Consider the following 20327-nt stretch of genomic DNA (forward strand, 5'->3'; position numbering starts at 1 on the left):
ACAAAAACCAAACAAACCAGCCATACAGCCATTGAGGAGTAAAGCAGATCTTTACAATCCCAATATTGCACCCTCTCAGTCATCCAGCTGGCACAGGGCTGCCACACCTCTATTTATCCAATGTTTCTGGGGCTTGTCAGAAGGCAGTTCAATGGACAGAACATAGTTGGTTGAGTGCCCAGTGGTGGATAAGACACCTCTTCTTTCACTTGTCTTGTACACAGGGCATGAATAGATGTTCTCATGAAGAAACTTGGAACTTTCTCCAGGTTTCAGCCATATTATGGGCAAAGGATCATAGAGGATTTTTGGTAGTGATTCTCCAATTACCAAGGATTCTCTATCCCATCGTGCACCTTCCAAGAAAAGGCCTCTCACATAAGCCCCATCTTCTGGCATTTTCTTCATTGTGAGCTCCTGTTTCATCACCTAGAATGATTAAACCATTGCTTGATTTTATCTGGAGTATACTAAATCCTGTAAGTGACAGTCTGAAATTGCTCCTTTAAATAAAATAACTTTTCATCTGAAAACTCTATTCCTTGCTGCCCCAGAACATGTTCAAGCTGTTCATGAAAAACAAAATTCTTCTGCATTTTTCTTACCTCAAACTCAAAGCCAACGTGGTCAATTGGGATGGTGTATTTTCTGGCAAAGTTTTGTAAAACACCAGTCAAAAAAGACTGAGTGAAGAAAAATCCTGAGAGCCAAAAGACTGTGGGTGGCCCCTTGTCAACCCAATCCTGAATAAGGAGAGAGAAAACAAGTGTAAGAAAAAATCCAATATATTTTCCAATATATTGTGGCTTCACAGTGCCAATTCACCAGAAAAGGATGTTTTTTCAGACTCCCTCAAACAGCACAATGAGATCTAAGCCTTGATGGGACCCTCTGCATCTTTCCATCAATTTTCTGGTTCTAAAACAACCAGAACTCAGTGCTACTAGAAAAATTTCAGAAAGTAGCATAAGCATGTTTTGTTTAGTCTAGATAGTGGCCTTTAAAAACAAGAGAAGTAATTGAATTTGGACACTTTTATCAAAATACTTTTTTTTACAGTCTTGTAAACACCAATTTCCGAACATGAAAAAGGCCAAATTCTTTTCCATTCTTCACTGATCAATATCTCTTCACTGATCACTGTGAGGGCACTCACTAAACCTACACATCAGATCCTAGCAGAGGAAATCATTCCTGTACAAAGATGTCACACAATGTCCACATAATGCAGTAGGGAAAAGCAAAACAAGGGCAGAATGTCTTCACACTACTGTAGGTTATTTTGAGTCAAAATGCTCTGATCCAGCAAACAGGAAACTCTGCCATTTCTATAAATCTCAGACACTTCTTCCTAGCTTTCTCCTCTCCTGACTTCTATGGGGTTTCACTACATCTCAGTAGCTCACTATTTAAGGTACACCCAAAATTTTAAGTAGTTTTAAGAGTGCAAGGGAAATAATGAAATGGCAAGTTAAAAATAAAATAACCTGTTCAAAAAGTGTGTGAAATGGTGTCACATTTTATGAAACTTGAAAGATATTTACAGACACATATATGAAATTTCATAGTGCCTTTTATGCAGTGGTTCTAAAGCGTTCTCACACCCAGCTCACTGTCCTTTCAGCAAGGAAGTCATTAAGACACCAATTCAAACTAAAATAAACCTTATAGAAATAGAAAGATGGAAACCACCAAAAGCAGCACTGGATTAGCACCAAGGGATCACGATCCCAGCTCACCCTGGGCAATTGCCCCGCTGACTGCAGTGCTGCTAATGCAGAGTGTATCTGGCCAGGAGTGTGTGTGAGCAGCTCACAGCCTGGAGCTGCCCAGGGGCTGCTGGGCAAGGACTGCACTGACACATTCTCCCCATCCACCTTCCAACTGCAACTCCCCAGAGCCCTCAGGGTCAGCTGAGCAGACCTGGAAGAACTCCAAGCGACAGAGGAGATCGGACACGTAACTTCCCAGAGGCTTCAGGGATGGATAGGATTTGGCAGCCCACATGGATGGCACTTTTCCTATTAGCATGCTGTTGAAAACATCTTCCAGCTCAGAAGACATCAACACTTGGCCTTTAATGGCTTTGCCTATATTAATGAGGCTGCTCCGAACAACTTCAGTAAGCCTTGAGAGAAAACAAAGGAATTGTCATTATTTACTTCTTATTACCTGGCTAAATACCCCTCAGTCCACCTTGAATGAAGGGTTGATAGAGGTGGTAAACGTCCTGTCACAAATTCTTTATCTCACCGGTAGTTATCAAAATTCTTACATAACTTTAGAAAAGCAAACAAATTAGAAACACACACGGAGAAATAAAAGACAGTGAAAACTTTCACTCTAAACAAGGGAAATCAAGTGACAAGAGCTTTGTAGCACTCATTGTCATAGTGTGCTGTGAATATTGGGGCCTGGGTATCACATAGGCTGCTCTCCCTCAGCACAACAAACCCAAATGTGATTTAAGTTCATACTCCAAGAATACAAGTACTATTGCTATGTTCAGGTAGTCAGCTGCAGCTTTCAAGTCTTTTTAAAAGATTCATCCAAAGCAGAATCTAACATGTTAGGGAAAAAGGCTTGTTTAAGGCTTGTGAGCAGCTAGCACCAATGAACACAAGCATATTTCAGTTTAAGAAGTGCTACAGCAAACACTGAGCCATACCTGTTAAATCGAATTAGCTCTTGCCTAAGAACTGTGTTCATGGACTCTTCATAAAGTACTGGGTATGCCTTCATCACTTCTTCCATATCAAAGCTACTTGGTAGTTTGGATAGGATGTCCTGTGCCAACTCTTCAACAACTTCCTGAAGTCACAAGTTTGCAGTGAATAACAAATATTCCTTTTCCCCCTCCTATATTTATTGAATAAATTCCATAAACCATGACAAATTTCATTTTTTTTTCTGTAAAACCACATAGGTATTTTAGTCCATTTTCCTAAAGATACTGTGCTTTTATGCTCTTACTTTCAGCATCATTCTGTCTGTCTCTGCATGTGCCTGCTTGCTCCTTCCTTCTCAATAATTTTAAATTTGTTAGTAATTTCTCATTTGCAACAAGGTTTTCTAAGGAGACAGGCTGGAGAGCAGACAAGCACAATCCCTTTTCTGCCACAGTGAAGGACAAGACAAAGCATGCAGCATGAGCAAAATAAGGGGAAGACCCCATGAATAACTCATCCACAAGAGAAGCTTTGCTTACAGAATATTAGACATCAGAGAATATGATCACTAGACAAGCCTGCAGGAAATGAGGCTCCATCAATCCCACTTTTCAAGAATCCACTTGTGTATAAAATACAGGATGCCAAATCTGAGAGGCTTGAAAGGTTATTTATGTATATCCCAAAGGGGCATGGATTTGGCAAACTGAGCTGTCAGGACTTGTGGTATTAATCTGTTTGAATGCAAAGTCATGAATTTGTCTTCCATCTTTAAAGGTGCTATGCCAAATCCATCTGATTCTCTACAGGGACATTCCCATCTGCTCCCTGAGCTACACACATGAGATGAGAGGTGTTGGATTACTCTGAGACCTAGGACAAGTCAGGAAAGGGCCTTTTCAGAGTGCAAATTGATCTTTCTTCCCCAGTTACCTGAGGGGACTTGCCAGCTCCCCCTGCTTCTCTAGGCAAAGTCAGGAGCACTGCATGGAAAAGCTGGTTGGTCTCCTGGTTATCCTTAGTGATGTCTGCATTTTCATGAAGTCCAAACACTTCAGGGTGTGTTGTAATTGGCAAACTTCGTATGTACTCAATGTAAGACTGTAAAACAAACGTTCAGATGCCAGACATAATATAATGTGATAGTCATAAATGATCCAGCTGGGACAGAACCTTCCCATTTACAACTAAAGATGGCAATTCCCTGTTAAACACATCCAGGAATTGACTGACTCTCCACAGAGATAAATATAAAAGTTCTGAGTGATTCAAAACCTCATGGAGGAGTTGTTATTACCACCCTCGTGTAAGTGGCAAGAGAAAGGAAAGCACATTAGAAATATCCAGGGAGTGCTGGTAGGAGTCACAGAAGGATGCTGGATGTGTCATCCCTACAAGTGTGGGATCTGAGCACATTCATTATCTCTGTGCAGCTGTTGGAAGGGAAAAAGAGAATGGAAATTGAGTATACACATGCCATTCCACCTCTTCCTCCTGACTGCTGCTTCAAGGTCAGACTGGTTGTGAGAAAGTGCAGAAGTACCATGTGAATTCCTGCAGCCTGACTCCTACTGGCCTTCTAGAACTGTATTGGAAACCTGCACAGGGGTGGCTTCTCTCTTCATCAAAAATGCCAGAGTATTGGATGATCTCTACATCCCCACTGGGGTATGGCAGATATTAAGTACCAGATTTATATTTCATACACAAGATACATTCTGGCATGGCTTTATGATATTATGGGGTGTATTTTCTATTTGTCATTTTCAGCATTATCCAAGCACAGTGTAGGTAAGTTCTTCCCGATAATTCAGAGAATTTACACTTGTTGTCTCTCACCTCATAGGGGCCATGTGGTGGTATGTAGTAGTCACCTCCAGCTGAGAGCATGTACTTCTCCTGCTCTATGTCCTTGTTGTAGACTGTGGAAAGAAGGGACAGGAGAAGACGCCTGTCTTTATCATCTGTCACTCTGCCTCCATAGTTACACTCCCCTGGAAAAAGACAAAGAAAACCAGGACAAAAAAACTGAAATTAATGAACAAATAAAAATTGTTTTGCAACAAGGTGAAACTCTAGTAAGTTGAAGTTCCAAAGCTCCAGATCTTCCAAAGTTTTTAGGTTTTATGCTTTAATTGATTCAATGGAAATTCGACACTTGAACATCTAAGGGCTAAATTTATGTGTCTTGATGATGGAAGGTTTAAGGAACACTATCAGCTGGTCTGAGAAACTGCTGCTCATTTCCCAAAATTCTTTTTTCATAAAGCTAATCATAATATTAACAAAAATCAAGAATGACAAGGCTGACAAAGGAGGTACCGAAAAGCAGCTTGTCTCCCGAGAGAGAGAATAGAACAACCACAGCAGCTGAGTTATTTACACACACCAACACCTCCTGCTTTAAACCCCTGAATGTTACCACATCCTCTGGTGAAGCCCCAAGGTTTCCTGTGTCAGTCTCACACTGATCAGCTTAGGTGAACCAGAGGCTCATGGTTTTATGGTTTTATTTGATGAGCATAAAGCAAAGACCAGGAGGTTTGCTGGGCCATCAGTCAACTGTAGCCATATACAAGTCAAAACAACAGTGACATCTGAGGGTTTGGGATCCGACTCCAATTGCAGTCCAACTCCAACATCCATCCAATGACAATCCCATTGTTTGTGGAAGGCCAGTAAAACCAACCAGGGTGGAATCCACTCAATTTGTTGAGAACTCACCAGTTTATCAGTGTATCAGCTGAAAGTGCTCAGCAAAGTCAACAAACACGTGAGAGGATGTAATGTCTGTACCTGTTAGATAGGTCAGAGCTTCAAATGGGATTTCTTCATATTCATTCAGAAACATCTGGATCTGTTGCATGCTGATCCTGAGGTCAGACTCATTGAATTCATATGGAATATTCCAACCTGTTCAATGCAGAAGAGATACACAGGTATTGCAGTGGTGCAATGTACTGACAGCTGGGCTCAGGAAATGCTGGTGTTGGTACTACACTGCTCCTGCAGAGCTGAACATACAACTGCCATACAGTCTAGAAGCAGCCTAGAATATACCAGGCTGTTTATTAAACATAAGCTAATTCTGGCATCACAATATCCTGAATATTATATTTTACCTGCTTGGTACTTTAAGCTAATCTGTTGCTATCTGGAAACAATGAGAATAGGAGTTTTTAACTCATTTACTGATTTCAATTTTTAATCTGCCCATCTATTAATACTGTTTGCAGAGGACATTCACAGTAACATTACAATAAAACAAACAAGCAAGCAGGCAAACAAACAGGAACATACTCCAGATGAAAGAATTCTTCAGAAAGCCAAAATCCCTAGTGCAAACCAAAAATAGGGCGATTGATGCAACTATCCTTCTTCACCCAGATTGTTGGTCACATTAGCAGTAGATGTTACATTAGACAATGGCCTCTAGAAACTTCAGTTTTACTCTAAAGCAATAAATCAGTGTCTTCATACTGGAAGTTTAGTGCTTATTTAAACAGCTGACTATTAAAATAATCACAGTGGCTTTCAGTGAAAATTTAATATTTCCTAACAGCAACCTGTTATGAGGAGGAGAGACTCAGCTGGAACGGAAGACTTCATTTACACAAGGGCAGAACATAAATTTTATATAGTTATAAAAATGGATTCTCTAAGTCCATACATTTCTATGCTATATAGAAATTCTATAGTTTCCTACATATTTGAAGATTACAGAAAAAGCTGAAGCACAAATCTTATGAATACATATATTCTCATTGCTATGTTATAAACAACACACTGCAGCTACATAGATCTGTTTCACACCAAGTAAATACATGCACTAGGTTTGATAAAACAAAGTATGCACATAAGTAACAAAAGCAGAATAGAAGACATATTTTTAATTATAAAAATTTAAAACAGATCTGAATTTGATTGTTACTAAGAACCACAGTAATAATTTAATAATTTAGTAAGCTATAATTTCATGTAACTACTGTATAATATATTAATTTGGAAAAATAGTACTTTCTAGTCTTCCCCAGGGTAATATTTTTAACAGCTTCAAAAGTAGCTTTGGCTGAATAAGAATCCCTGCAAATAACAGCTTATAGACTTTATGATGTTCTGTGCAATGCAGATTGCACTCTTGTAATAGTGTTAACAGTATAACAGTTAACAGAACTGCCTTTTTACAGAGAGACTCCAGCAATGCATTTCAAAAGCACAAATTGTTTTTTTGAAATTAAGTGCAAAAGAATCTAAAACTTACCCAGTGGGCCAAAGTTTCTCCTTTCCTGCACAACAGCATGAAAAAAGCAAAGACCAAAAAGGAGTTTTTGCCACATTTTTGGCTTTTGGCAGCTTTTAAAAAACACAGGGTCGGAGATGGGATCGTTCAGGTAGGAGCGAAGGAGGTTTACTCTGACACCTTTGGGAGGCTCATTTGTCATTTTGATGCCATTCTGGAGGATGCTAACAGGAAACTTTTCTGATGGATAACTAGTTAACCACAACCTAAAAAGAAGTTTGACAAGCACATAATTAAAAAATCATATAATAGTAAGAGTAGTAGTAATAATAATAATTTTAAAATCAGTAATATAATCCTGCATCTTAATCTTAAGAAGACTAAGTTTTACTACTTGCTTAACTATAAAGATAACATCTAAATTTGGTCTAAAATGCAGGCATAAAGTAGATTATATTGGACAGGTAGAAAAGATGACCTCTTAATTATGGATCTTTATTTTACCACTGCACATAAATTATATGAATGTCATACTCAGGCATTCTTACAGAGGTATTTTAATTTCTTTTTAGTAGCATCTTCAGCAAACAGGAAATGCTCACGTTAAAAAGTGCAAAATACTAAAATTCCTACCTGAACTTATCATTGGTATTCTCAGGCACTATAACTTCCTCACAGATTTTTTCCAAGGCAGGCATCCAGCTGGTTGCAAGATGGCAGTTTTGTAACACTACCCAGGTTCCATCAGTAATAGCCTGGTAAATCATTTTTTCTGCTATTGGGCCCTGGCCCTGGCCCAGTGAAACTGTTTGAACACTTGAGCTTCCCATGCTAACATCATCAGCAAATTTTAGCAAACCTGTGATGGCAAGTTTTACACATGCAAAAAAAAAATACAAAGTCTATCAGAAAGTAGAATATGTTATATTCATTGTTTTTATAATGTAATTAAAGGGAGAAAATTCAACAAATATTTTACTCAATTAAAAATAAAAAGAAAACACAAAAAACCCCACCTCATCAACCCAGAAGTAGTATCATATGCTGTATCAGTCACTGTGTCTCTGAGGCATATACTAAAATATAGGGGAATAAGGTATTAATTAAAAAAAAAAAAAACAAAACAAAAACCAGCCAGGTTAAATGGCTGACCTCTTCTTTGGCCCCAAGTGTTCAGTTCCAGGCTGCACAACAGCCCTCAACTCTATTGGATGGGTACAATTGTTTATGAGAGTTGAGTTGCAAACTGGATCTTTACATCTGGCTAAAAATAGACCTCCAGCTTTGCTATGAAAATCAGTAATTTCTGGAAATACATCCTTATGGTATGGCTCCATATTACAATTCTTTTGGCAGAAAACCAGATTTAAAAATAACCTGGGTGGTTATACTTTAAAGGACATTCAACAAATGTGTTTTTAAGTGTGGCCTATACACCATTTAATTAGTAACTGAGAGGGAGGAAACTTACTGGAGGAGGGGTTGCAATAAAGACTGGGGCAAATCTCCAACACCCACTGAAAGAACTGTAACGCAGGTACAAATTATAAACTGGTCTGAATGCTTCAATCTGTTAGATCCCCAAATTGCTGCTCAGAGACTGAGACATTTCATCACCACTACTTTCACTCCACCCCCTAACAATTTTACTACTGTTGTTTATATATGGGCAGATGCCAGTGTTTGATATTCCATCACTGCTGTATTGTACTTTAAAGACATTTTAAAGATCAAATGAGGGGGCCTACACTATTAACAGTTTAGTCAGACTCAGTGACATTTAACCATACAAAAAAAGATTTTTTTAATACCAATCTCACCTGCCATAGGATCAGCACCAGGTGACAATATAAAAATCAAAGGGGCACAACAATTTGAGTCACTGTAACTTCTTCCAAGATCAAATGTAGGTGGTTCAATGAATGTTCTTCCCATGTTTTCCACGATGAAGGTCCGCACTGCCGGGACAATTTTGTCAGGTCGCAAACACCTGAGAATAACCATGCGATCCAACCCCGTCAGTGAGTCCCAGTCATCTGGCAAGGCTTCCTCATGGGGCCTGACAGAGTCATAGAGTGGCTTCCACTTGGAGGAATTGTCTCTGACATGTTCCATTAGTCCCTGCAGGTTGGTCAGGCAAGATGCACGCACAATCTCGGCCCATGATTTGTTAGACAGCCAGTCTGGAGCTGGGTTGGGGTGAGGATTATCGAGAGCAACACCTCCTGTCAGGAGGAAACGCCAAACTGCATCATCTATCTGGCCTTTTCCCTTCATAATGCCTATTGTTAGAAGAAAGGAGAACAACAACTTGTCCTTTTCAAACAATGAACGGCAGACATTATTGTAGATGCTCACTGTGAAATGCTCAGTTATATTTTTAATTCTCTCCTTTAAACGTCCACTCTTAAGACTTTTAGCAATAGATTGAACATACAAGTTAATGAACCAAATCAATGAATACTGGTACATAGGTTCAATGTTAGCCAAGTCAGAGATGCAGAAGAAGATAACAGCTGAATGAACAGCAACTGGCTTATATCCCATTCGAGTAGAATCTATTTCCTTCTCAGTTACAGAGGCAATTTGTTGCTTTTCAGAGATTTCTTCAGACAACTGCTTGGATGAAGACAAAATATTAATTGCTGTTTCATCCTCTAAGATGTTTCCTTCTGAATGGGAAAGGACCTCCAGGATTTTATCTTCTAATTCCTTTAGTTGTTTCTTATTGGCTGCACTTTCTAGAATGAGTTGGTTTTTCTTTTCTTCTAGCTCAGGCTTTTCCTTTGCAGCTACAATTCCAAGAAGCTGGTCCTGAAGACCCAAAGGTGTAATCATGAAATTGAGTAGACAAACTTTCACAGCGACTTCAGGATAATAATGAGGATTTCTTAAGTGGGTTGTCATGTAAAACCTGAAGTCTCTTGAATATTCAATTATGTTTTCCCCTAATTTCATGTATTCTACTCCTTGTTGTTTGAATGTTTGCTTTAATAAAATAGGTTCTAAGAAAGCATCTAATTCTTCACCAATATTTTCTAGCAAGACTGGTGTTCCAAGCTGAAGAGCAGTTTCTAATGTCCTCACATAATGTGTGTCAGATAATTTGATAACTGACAGTTTGTTAGTTTTCTCCATATTTTTTATCCACTTGTTAGCTTGCCTTTGAGGATCTATCATTAAAGCCCATCTTCTTGAGTTAGAAACAATTACACCATTGTCAATGGAAAAAGAATCAACTGGCAGTCCAGCAATCTGCCAGGCACGGATTTTGACTGGATCCCCTAATGTATTACTTAAGCTGAAATCACTGGAGCACGGAATGTTCTTTTCAATGCACAGCTCCTGCCACTGCTTTTGACATTGTAGGCGATAATCAACAGTAAAGGCTCCCAAATAAGCCACAGTGCCTGATGACAACAGCACATCCCCCACTAGATCTATGTACTGAATTCCTAACAACCGTGCAGCTTCTGTCCACCTGTCCTTCTCTCCACCCAGACCACTGATCAGCTGCTCAGCTCTCACCAGCTTTAGTGAACAACGTTCAATATTATTCTCCAGCTCTATCTTTTTGTTATTCATTTCATCAAACTCATCTTGCAAAGCTTGGAGGCGATCAACAACCTCCTTGAGTTCTGCTTGTTTCACCTGCAGCTTCTGCATTTGAACGTCCAGGATGGCTTCAGCCTCCTGCAGGCGCACGCGCTTTGGGGCCACCACTTTCTGCACGCGGTCATAGACCTCCATGGCTCGCACCCACTTGCACAGGCCTTCACAGGCAGACGAGACGTTTTTTACAACGTCTGGCTGAAAATCTGGGTGATTCATAAACTTCTCTCTAATTTTCTTCATTATAGGAGGAGGAATATTATCCTTGTCATAGGTCTTTAGTCTGTCAAGGAACTTAATATCTGAAAGAAGTTTCTTGGCTGGCCCCCAGAAGTCTTCAATCATTTTACCTATATGGCAAATAAGACTAAAATTAGGCTCAATACAGGCATGTTCAAATTGAAAAAAATACTTTGAAACCTAGTATGAAAAATTAACATCAATAATAATGCAATGGAATTTTACTATGCAAAGACTATTCAATACTTTGAGAAAATCAATACCTAAAGGAATTAATACAAGACCTTCAGCATAACTAACCAATGTCATATTTATTAACTGCATATTAATTCTAAATCAACCAAGCACATTGAGGGTAACAAATTACTATACAGTCTTTCTTAGCATCATCTATTAGATAAATCAGTAACTGCAGAACTATTCCTTCTTAATCTAGATAAGATCATTTTTGATGAAAGGCATTTGTATAATTCTTATTTTTAATTGAAGGGTTGAACAGTATAGGCATAAGGTAGAAGAAAGAAAAGGGTCTCTTTCCTACCTTGCAAATCCTGCACAATCCCACAATAGCAACATTAAACCACACAGAAAAATCTCGTTAGGATAATGTGTGGCAGAGGTATAACCAGAATTCCCTCTCCCAGCATAACTGATAGTTTGGAAACAGGCATTACAAGGGGAAACACAAGGCAGATGGTGCACAGCACACCTCCAGCACCCAGAGTTCCTCAAGGCAATGCAAATCTCAAGGTTGGGTCAAAGCAAGTTGAAGAGATGACTTTGTGCTGGTGTCTGGGATCACATTTACAAAGCTTGTACAACAGCGTCAGGCAAGGGCGGTATGTTAGCACGGCAAAAGCAGCTCTTCACTGCTCACTGTACTTGTCACTGCCAGCAAAATGCACCTCCAGTGCACACAGCTGCATTCATGCCACAAGAACCTCACCAGCACACCACAGCAGCACCCACCCATTCCTGGGGCAGGAATAACAAAAGCTGTGTCATTACCACTGCCACTGGGGTCGGGTTTCCTCTCTGCTTTCACTGCCCTCATGACACAGATACTCTCCATGACCAGCTTGACAGGACCAGGTGGATTCGTCATGGATTTCACAAGAGTGATGTCAGAAGGATTCAGGGTGTTTAGAGCTGCCTCTGCTGCCTCCAGAGCTGGCATAGCCTCTGCAAGGTCTGCTTCACATTCGTCCTGTGAAGACATTGGACAAAAAGCTGTAAAAACCTTCAGCCAGTACCAGGCCTGCAGCCTGATCACCCCACTACAGCACAGCCTCACAGAACCTTCTCTCTTCTTCAATACCCATTAACCAGACTCTTCACAACATTGTGTTTCTAGGAGAGAAAACTGCTTGCACAATTTGACTGCATAGTTTAAAGAGGGAAGGTTTGTAGATAAATTAGTAACTTCCATAAACGGAACTGATAGTTGAAAAAGTCAGACAAGCTTTCAAGATCAAAGTCTCTCTGGTTTAGCAATGAGAATGAAAATAAATATTAGACACCGTTGTTCTTATTTAAATCTCACACTGCTGATCAGGTGAAAAATGGATACCGTGTAGCTTTAATTCTTTATCATATACTCTGATCTCGGCAATTATCCATTTTAAATATCACTGACATTTTCAACTAACTACAGAAAAAATATTGAGGAATCTTGAGGCTTCCCACAGGAAATTCTGTGTTACAGACATCTGGCTGTAGCATTACCTCTAAAGTTATTCCTTATAGCACTACATGCAGCATATGCCAAATTAACTCAGCTAACTCTAAATTAACTGTCTTTGGGTCTGGAAACAGTTAAACTCATTATTCAATCTGCTGAAAATGAGAATATATTAGTAGATAAATAAGAGCCATAGAGCTTTTGGAATGTGAACTAGAAAGGGAAGCTATGCAGGACTGTGAGATGCAGTCAGACTCCAAACAGCCTGAATTTACTGTGTTTCTATTAGGAGTCATTCATCATCTGTAAATTTTATTAGTCTAAGAGCTCAGCTCACCCCATTAACACATCATCACATCATCACAGCTCCCATTTACTTGGAACCCATCCTGCTCCAGGCTCAAGCCCTTGTGCTCTACCTTAATACCCTGGGCAACAGCAGCTGCATCATTGGCCTCTTTTTCATCTGCTGACACTATTGCCTTTTTTGCATCTACTTCAACTGTTTCCTTTTCAATCTTGACCATCATTTTATCTGTTTCTGCAGATGTTTTAATCAGTTCAGGCTGAAGGTCAGTCAGTTCTTTCTGCATGTCTGCAACCTGATGAATACAACAGGAAATCAAGAAGAAATCTGTTCAAGCATTGCATGCATTTCATATCTTGATGTCTTAGGAAGAAAGATTGGAAACTCCTATAGTAATACAATCTAAAAAAGGACATTTGATTTAAAGAATTAGTTCTCTAGTTTATTTTTGCTAAGACCTGTTTCATTTAACTGTTTAGATTTTAAAAGGAATATTTATCATCACCTATACAATACACTTGCTTTTTTAAGATTCATTAATGTCAATGATGAACATTATATTGATTAATTCTATTTTTCCCTCACAGTCACTTTCAGATAATGAAAGTTTAAATAATGCTTTAGTGCACAGGTGGGAAACAAAATCCTAAAGAAACCTGAAATGGAACACAGAATTTGTGACAGCAACAGCTGCAAACTGGATCTTCTTCATCCAGCAAGTATCTAGAAGCCCCTTTAGTTTGTGTCTTGGAAAAGATCAATCCCTGGATCCCATGGGTTGAAAAGGGAATTATTTATCTGGAATCTGATAAATTTCCTACTTGGAATCTACTCAGAAATTAATGCTTAATATTGTCTTACAATGTTTTCCAATTTCTCCCCTATTTTGGAAAGGGTAATAGGTACTAGAAAGCTGAGGTGGATTCTCCATATAAGGTTTTGAGAACATAATTAAATTTATAATATTTATTCCTTCAACATTTAATGAGTATCTTCATTTTAATTTTATTTTCTATTAAGAGCTATAATCCAAGATCACAGTTTCTTCAGCTTACTAAGCAGAAAACTCTTCCTGCAGGCTTTCTACAGAAAGCTATCAATAGCATCATGAATATAGTGAAGAACAAATAAATAAATTTTATTTTTGTAAGTTTCAACCATACAGACCCCACACTGACGTATGCCTATGGCACATATTCAGCATCTTCATCTGAAACTTACTTGTGAAGCTGCAAAGTCAAGCTTTTCAAGTCCCACAAGATAACGAGTCCTCATCATGTCAACTTCCTCCCTTTTTCTGTTCAGCAGGGACTTGAAGGTGAGAATCAGCTCCACGTAGGAAGTTGGTGTCACGTAGTTGTGTCTGCGCAGCGTCGCGTAGTAGCCAACAGAGAGGTCTCTCACACTTTCTTGGAAATATTTGCACACTGACACAACCCTAGGGAAAAATTTTCCACATTACTTTGAAATACAGTCTGTCTTTAAGTCAACTCTCAAAAAATTACTCTAAGCTTATGAAGTCATATTAGTGTTAGGGAAGGCAGAAATGTATTTTCCCCATTATTAGAAATATTATGGACTCTTCTGTAAGACTGGTGTGGTTTTGAGAAATATCAGATACATATGTCTCAGTATCTTTGACTTGCACTGAAATCCCAGAGTTGGCTTAGCTTTGTCCATTTATAAGGACAGATCAAACACACTGGGGGCACAAGGGACAAGGGAACAAACTTTTGCTTCACATGTCTCTTGAGAAATAAACTCATACTCTTTTCTAATGTCATCTTTGAGCTCAATATCCTCTAAAAACTTGTTAGCAACCATTTCCAAAGCATCTGTAGGCCAGGTTTGGAACCAATCAATGGTGCAGCAGTTTATCAGTGAAGGGAACATCCGTAATCGATTCCGAAATGCATCTCCAATAGGACTCATGGCTGCAAAAATAAAAACATTATCATTACCTAAGTTTCTTAGCAGCTAGGAAGCAGAAAAAGAAATAAACCTAAAAAAAAAAATTCTAAGAAACAACGCATTGTATACAGACCTAAGACAATATGCAAATTTTTCTTCACCCTTTCAATAAAGAAGTTGTACATAGCAAGGGGCGTGGCTTCAATCTTCCTGTTCTCCATCCTTGCTGCAGCTTGCATTTTCTCAACAATTTCAGCTTTCTCATCCGCTGGAAAGATATTAGGCACGTCCCCAGTATTTAAAAGCATGTTGATATCTTCCACGAACGATTCATCCTTTATTTGATTATCGCAGAACAAAAAGGACAGATTGCTGTTACCAACACCTGCTTTCAGCATGACTTGTTTAATATCATCTTTCCATTCACTGATGCCATAGGACTTGGTGATTTCGATCTGGAAGAGCTCAAAGGAGTGCATGAAGGTGGCGAGCTTGGTCGCGCTCTGCCGGCCGCTCCCGCCAACGCCCACCAGCAGCAGGTGTCCATTATCCTGTTTCAGTACCCTGCATATCCTGGAGATGTGCTCAATGGCAAACTGGAACATGACCAGGGACATGGGGGCCTTGCTGATATTGTTGTACTCCTCAAGGTAGTATTCCATCACACTTGTCAGCTGCTTTAGGTCTGTGATTTCATCATAAATTCTGACAGAAGTGCTTGGCTTTAAATAGTCTCCAAAGAACAGGGCACGAATATTATCATCAGTGACTTTTCCAGTAGGTGAGAGATGACCCAGTACCTAGCAAAAAGGGAAGAATCAACAGATAATTCTAGCTATTAGAGAATTATTTTCCTTAAAGTCATAATAATCCTTATCTACATAGCATTATTATTGCAGAAAGCACTGCTTTTCATGTTCTAGTTACAACCTTGGTCTGGAAAATAATACTGTAGGCTGACATGCAGGTTTCCATATATGCATACCTCACAGAGAGATCCTGCTGTCAAATATAGCATAGTTCTAAAAAGGCTTCTCAGAAAGGTACCTACTACACCCATTGGATCATCCAAGGAGGTACCTACTACACCAATTGGATCATCCAAGGAATTATCTTGGGTAAAAGCACAGATAAATGCTGTGCAAGACATTTATTCCACTCCAGGTGGTCCTCTCTACTAACTCAGAATCCATCAGAAGTTATGAATCCTTCTGATATGAATAATCAATGCTGAATAGAAGATTGTCCAAACTTTTTAAATTCACTGATCAAAATACTGCAAAATGCCTCCAATACTGATTTAATCTCAATTAAATAAGTTTAAGTATTTCTGAAAATGCATCAGTATCATCTTGGTCCCAGCACATTACACAAAAATACCTTATTAAAGTTCTGCTTGAAGCTATTTAATGTTGTCTCTTGTACCATCTGAAAGAAAACATTCTTGTCATCATCATCCACCAAGCGATCATAGAAAACTCTGTAGACCTCATGAACCCATAGTCTGATCAGTTTATCTCCATCCTGAAAATGAAAATACAAAAGAATGGGTAAATATAGCTCAGGCAGGATTTGTTCAAAGAGAAAAGGTTAGAAATGTCCATCTGGACCCTGCTATACCTTATACTAAACTCAGTGGGAATCTTTCAGTCCCAAGCTATTCAGCACATGGCCCAGCATCTGCTAACTTACCTGGATTCCTCACCTAGTTACCATCTTGTCCTTCCTGCCAACATAAACTGGTACTTTCATGTCAAAGCACTTTTTCTCTACTGGATCAAATCAAATAGTATTAACAAAATGACAGCTCTCTCTCTCAGAGACAGCTAGAAAATACATAACAAGGAATTCAGGGACTATTCTGATCTTAAACCCTGCAAATCTATTGACATCATAGTTCATGTATTATAAAAATAATTAACTTTTTTCACTGCTCTCTCCTACATCAACACAATAAAACTACAACTTACTTGCAAATGAGTGTGTGGACAGAGCAGAACTCCTTTAATAACCCTGGAAAAATCCCGTAGATTAAAGACATAGTGGGATTTTGAAGGAGTTGGGAGAAAATTATCAACTGCCAATTTATACAGCGCTGACGTCGCTTGTACCATCATCTTACCCATCCTTAAGAAGGAAAAGAAGTACAAATTTAACTTCTGCAGATAAATCACAGGGAAAAGACAAAAGTGCTACAGTAAATTGATCCCTTAGAATTACCTTAGAAATGAAGCATCAAAGCCATTGCTGAAGTGCCAGTCAGTAACTGCAGTAAAAATCCTGGTTAAAATATCATCATTGAAAGCAGAGATAGAGACAATATTCAAGTGCCGTGTGAAGCGTCCTGGAACACACACAGAAGGATGCAGAGAGATTTAAATGGTGAAATATTTTTCCACTTTTCAGCTTTCTTCTTCTAGGATTGCCTGTCATTAAAAAACATTTGAATCTGGCACCAGCTTCATGATTTTGTTTCTGGCAAATTTCTGCCCTAGCAGTGAAGCAAAAGAAATATAAACTGGACTACATTTTCTATAAGTATTTAACTTAAAAAAACTGTTTTGAATATGTAGAACATGAATCATCATTACAAGGCTATTACTCAATTTAAAATTTCAGCTCACCTCAGACTTTTGATTATGATATGACACAGTAAAACCTTTACAAAGTCAAGCATCTTGTTATTGGCTTTCACCTAAAAACAATCATTCTACACGAGTAGATTTTAGAAATTTAGCTGTATCAGAAGACTTATTTTCATAAAGCCTCCTCAGAACACACACAGTTATACCTGTATCACAGTGTTTATAAGAAGCAAAGCAGCATGAAGTGCCTTATAACAATGCAGCTGTATATAGCCTATAATAATGAAGCTGCAGGTACATTAGGGCATTTATTTACATAATTTTTTCATTAGAAAATATAACCTCCCTTGTGGTGCTGTGACAGGAATCATGGACTTGCAGGTAACATTCCTGTAAATAAATGCAGGCAGCCTACCTTAACAGCAGGAGATACAACTTCAGAAGAGACTTCCCAGAGACATGGCAAGCAGATGTATTCCCTCCCTTTTCCAAATTACAGAAACCAGAAATAATCTCCATCGCTAATTTTAGAATAACTTCTGTCATTCACAGCTTAATCAACTCTAAAAATTGTTTCTAATGGTGATTAATCTCCCTCTGGTAGAGGTACAGGTTTGAACTTGAACATAACAGACCTGAACTTGGAATAACCCACTCAGTGAATGCACCTGTAGATCCACCAGTTGTAGATAAATGTTGAATTTGCCATCAGCAAACCTGAACCCACCCCTTAATTTCAGTCAGCTAGACAACCACCTGCCACAGTAATGTATTTCCTACCTGTAATGTCATTCCTGCCTCCCCCAGGGGGACCCATAGCTGTGACAAGCAGGACATCTATGATGCTGAGGTGGGATGAATCCTTCCTGTCGTACCAGTGCCCGTGATCAATCCATTGCCTGAGAAGCTCAATAGCTGGCTGGGCTCCATACATCTCCTTTTCAGGCATGTTTAGGTCATCTATAGAGAACAGAGACATTGAATAAAAAAACATCAGTTTTTGGGAATTCAGTTTTTTCTAAGAAGGAAAAGTAACTGTACTAGAGGTTGTAAAAGGCTGTGTGTTGTTATTCCTGCTGCCCATTGAACTAACCAAAATAAAATACCATTATACCTTACAGGCATAATTAGGGTCATGGCCTAACTAATTGTGGCTGGTGATTTTATGTCATGTCATGTCATGTCCCACTGCAACTCTAAGAACTATTCTGAAGACAACCACCACTTAAACCTCCCAGCAAGGGCAGTGCTAATCCTTTGGTGATCCCTCTGGGCCGCTTCCAGTTCAGGAGATTCTAGGATTCTCTGGGTGCCTGAAAAAAGCACTAAGGCAATCCAAATTTACTAGTCTTGGTGAACCACTTCCTTTGCCTAAAACCAGAAGAAGAATTATTTTTAAAAAATGAAATAAATATGTCTTACCCACAAAAATTATAGCTTCTTTCCCTGTTGGAGGTCCAAATAATCCTTTTCTTCTTCTGTCCAGTTTGGACATAATAATATCCTGGGTCTGGTTAGCAGATGTTCTTGCAGAGAAGTTGATGAAACTTGGGATGTATTTTTCCTTTGGAAGTTTCAGTAGAAAGTTGTTTGTTATAGCTGTTTTTCCAGTGCCAGTGGGACCCACAAAAAGCAGAGGGACATTATGATCCACATATGTTTGAAGAAAAAACATTTGTCTGGCAGTTTCCATTGTTGGAATGATTAGCTCAGATACCTGTTAAACAGGAAAGTAAAATAAAACATGAAAATCAAACATCTAATACCTTAATCAACATGACTATTTGCAAGCAACTACAGGAACCTGTAGCACATAAAAAGTTGTATTTTAAAAAGTTCTGCATTTTAAAAAGTTCTATTGTCTGAAAATCTAAGCTATAACAAGGTTCTAGTAAATACTATGGCCCATTTCTTGTTCAGGGCTTATACAGTCAATAGCACAACCAGTATTACCTATATTATGGTTCACAGACATTATATAAAGCCTGGAGAACTACAGAGTTAAATATGGCCTAGTTCTGTTCCTCTACTGTGCAAAGGGAAAGGAACACTGGTATGGAAATTTTTTTCCTCTTCCTCATTTTTTACTTATAATTAGCAGCTGTGGATTTGATATCAAGGAAAGATTTTTGGCAGCAGAATGAAATGCCATCTTGCATCTCTCATGTACTTAATAGACAAGACAATGGCAACTACAGTGGAATGAAAAGTTGAACAAGCTTAAGTTATCTTGAAATTTGATCTGCAGAGCTCTGCTGTGCTTCCCTTCCATTCAGTTCACAGCTGCCATCAAAATCTGAGTGCCCCTATTTGGAATGGAGGAGATCCAGGACTCTCAGTACTGTTCCCCACATCCCAGTCTCTTTGCTTGCTTTCTCTGAATAATTCATAGTACAATGTCATGAGATCAACCACTGAAAACAGAAATGAAGGAATGGAAATTCAGACTTTGGCTTTTTCCCACCATGGTTTCTCCAATATCAAATGCTGTCAGAGAACAAAGCAGAACCCAAATTTTAACCACCAGGAAACCTCAGGGCTCCATGTGCACCTGCAGTGCTGAACTTCCAGTGTTAGTGCTACCAGAATTGAGACAAAAGCATGAAAGGGAGCTCACAGAGACTACTGAAATGTTGCAAAGGAATCATCAAACAGCCTAATATAATTATTCATACCTCTAAATTATTTATTCAAATAATTATTTTGCATAATAAAGATAGCAATGTGCACCTTAGCCCCTGGGGCGATAACTTGCTCTTCCTTTGTGATGTAGTCTGTCCACATGGCCCACTGCCCATGGCCACGCTTGTTAAAATAGAAGTCAAAAACACTCCCTGTTAATTGAAAAGCACAACATAGGAAAACCCACTGATTAAATTATAAAAATAAACTTCACTGATTTCAGTGTGAGATTTCCAAAACTGTGAGGTAATGGAAGTTTTCTAGTACACAAGATACACACCCACCCCCCCCAGTCTCAGCTCCCAAGTGCCATTATCATCACCAAATGATTTTAGGTCAGATTCAGCCACAGTGTTTGAGTATAACTGGAGGCATATGCTACTCCAGGTTAAAAGAGCCA

The 20327-nt window shown here is 38.9% G+C and overlaps 1 protein-coding gene across 1 annotated transcript in view; it reads right to left on the reverse strand.

The window, feature by feature from the left end:
- Positions 1–20327, reverse strand: part of DNAH3 (dynein axonemal heavy chain 3) — a 49886-nt gene continuing 29559 nt past the window's right edge. Inside the window, exons 40-60 of the mRNA XM_054271129.1 lie at positions 19976–20079; positions 18668–18962; positions 18026–18205; positions 16881–17004; positions 16631–16787; positions 16041–16184; positions 14794–15460; positions 14518–14683; positions 13971–14187; positions 12862–13044; positions 11770–11968; positions 8730–10871; positions 7543–7768; positions 6931–7175; positions 5466–5582; positions 4509–4663; positions 3603–3770; positions 2669–2811; positions 1924–2128; positions 606–743; positions 1–429 (exon numbers count right to left, since the gene is read on the reverse strand). Of these exons, the coding sequence (XP_054127104.1) occupies positions 76–429; positions 606–743; positions 1924–2128; positions 2669–2811; positions 3603–3770; positions 4509–4663; positions 5466–5582; positions 6931–7175; positions 7543–7768; positions 8730–10871; positions 11770–11968; positions 12862–13044; positions 13971–14187; positions 14518–14683; positions 14794–15460; positions 16041–16184; positions 16631–16787; positions 16881–17004; positions 18026–18205; positions 18668–18962; positions 19976–20079 (6329 nt within the window). The 3' untranslated portion in view covers positions 1–75. The remainder of the gene's footprint in view (positions 430–605; positions 744–1923; positions 2129–2668; positions 2812–3602; positions 3771–4508; positions 4664–5465; positions 5583–6930; positions 7176–7542; positions 7769–8729; positions 10872–11769; positions 11969–12861; positions 13045–13970; positions 14188–14517; positions 14684–14793; positions 15461–16040; positions 16185–16630; positions 16788–16880; positions 17005–18025; positions 18206–18667; positions 18963–19975; positions 20080–20327) is intronic.

The sequence above is a fragment of the Melozone crissalis genome, unplaced genomic scaffold (genome assembly GCF_028551555.1).
Source record: "Melozone crissalis strain CALT ecotype California unplaced genomic scaffold, PUWL_Pcris_2 ptg000012l_1, whole genome shotgun sequence".
Taxonomy (NCBI): Eukaryota; Metazoa; Chordata; class Aves; order Passeriformes; family Passerellidae; genus Melozone; species Melozone crissalis.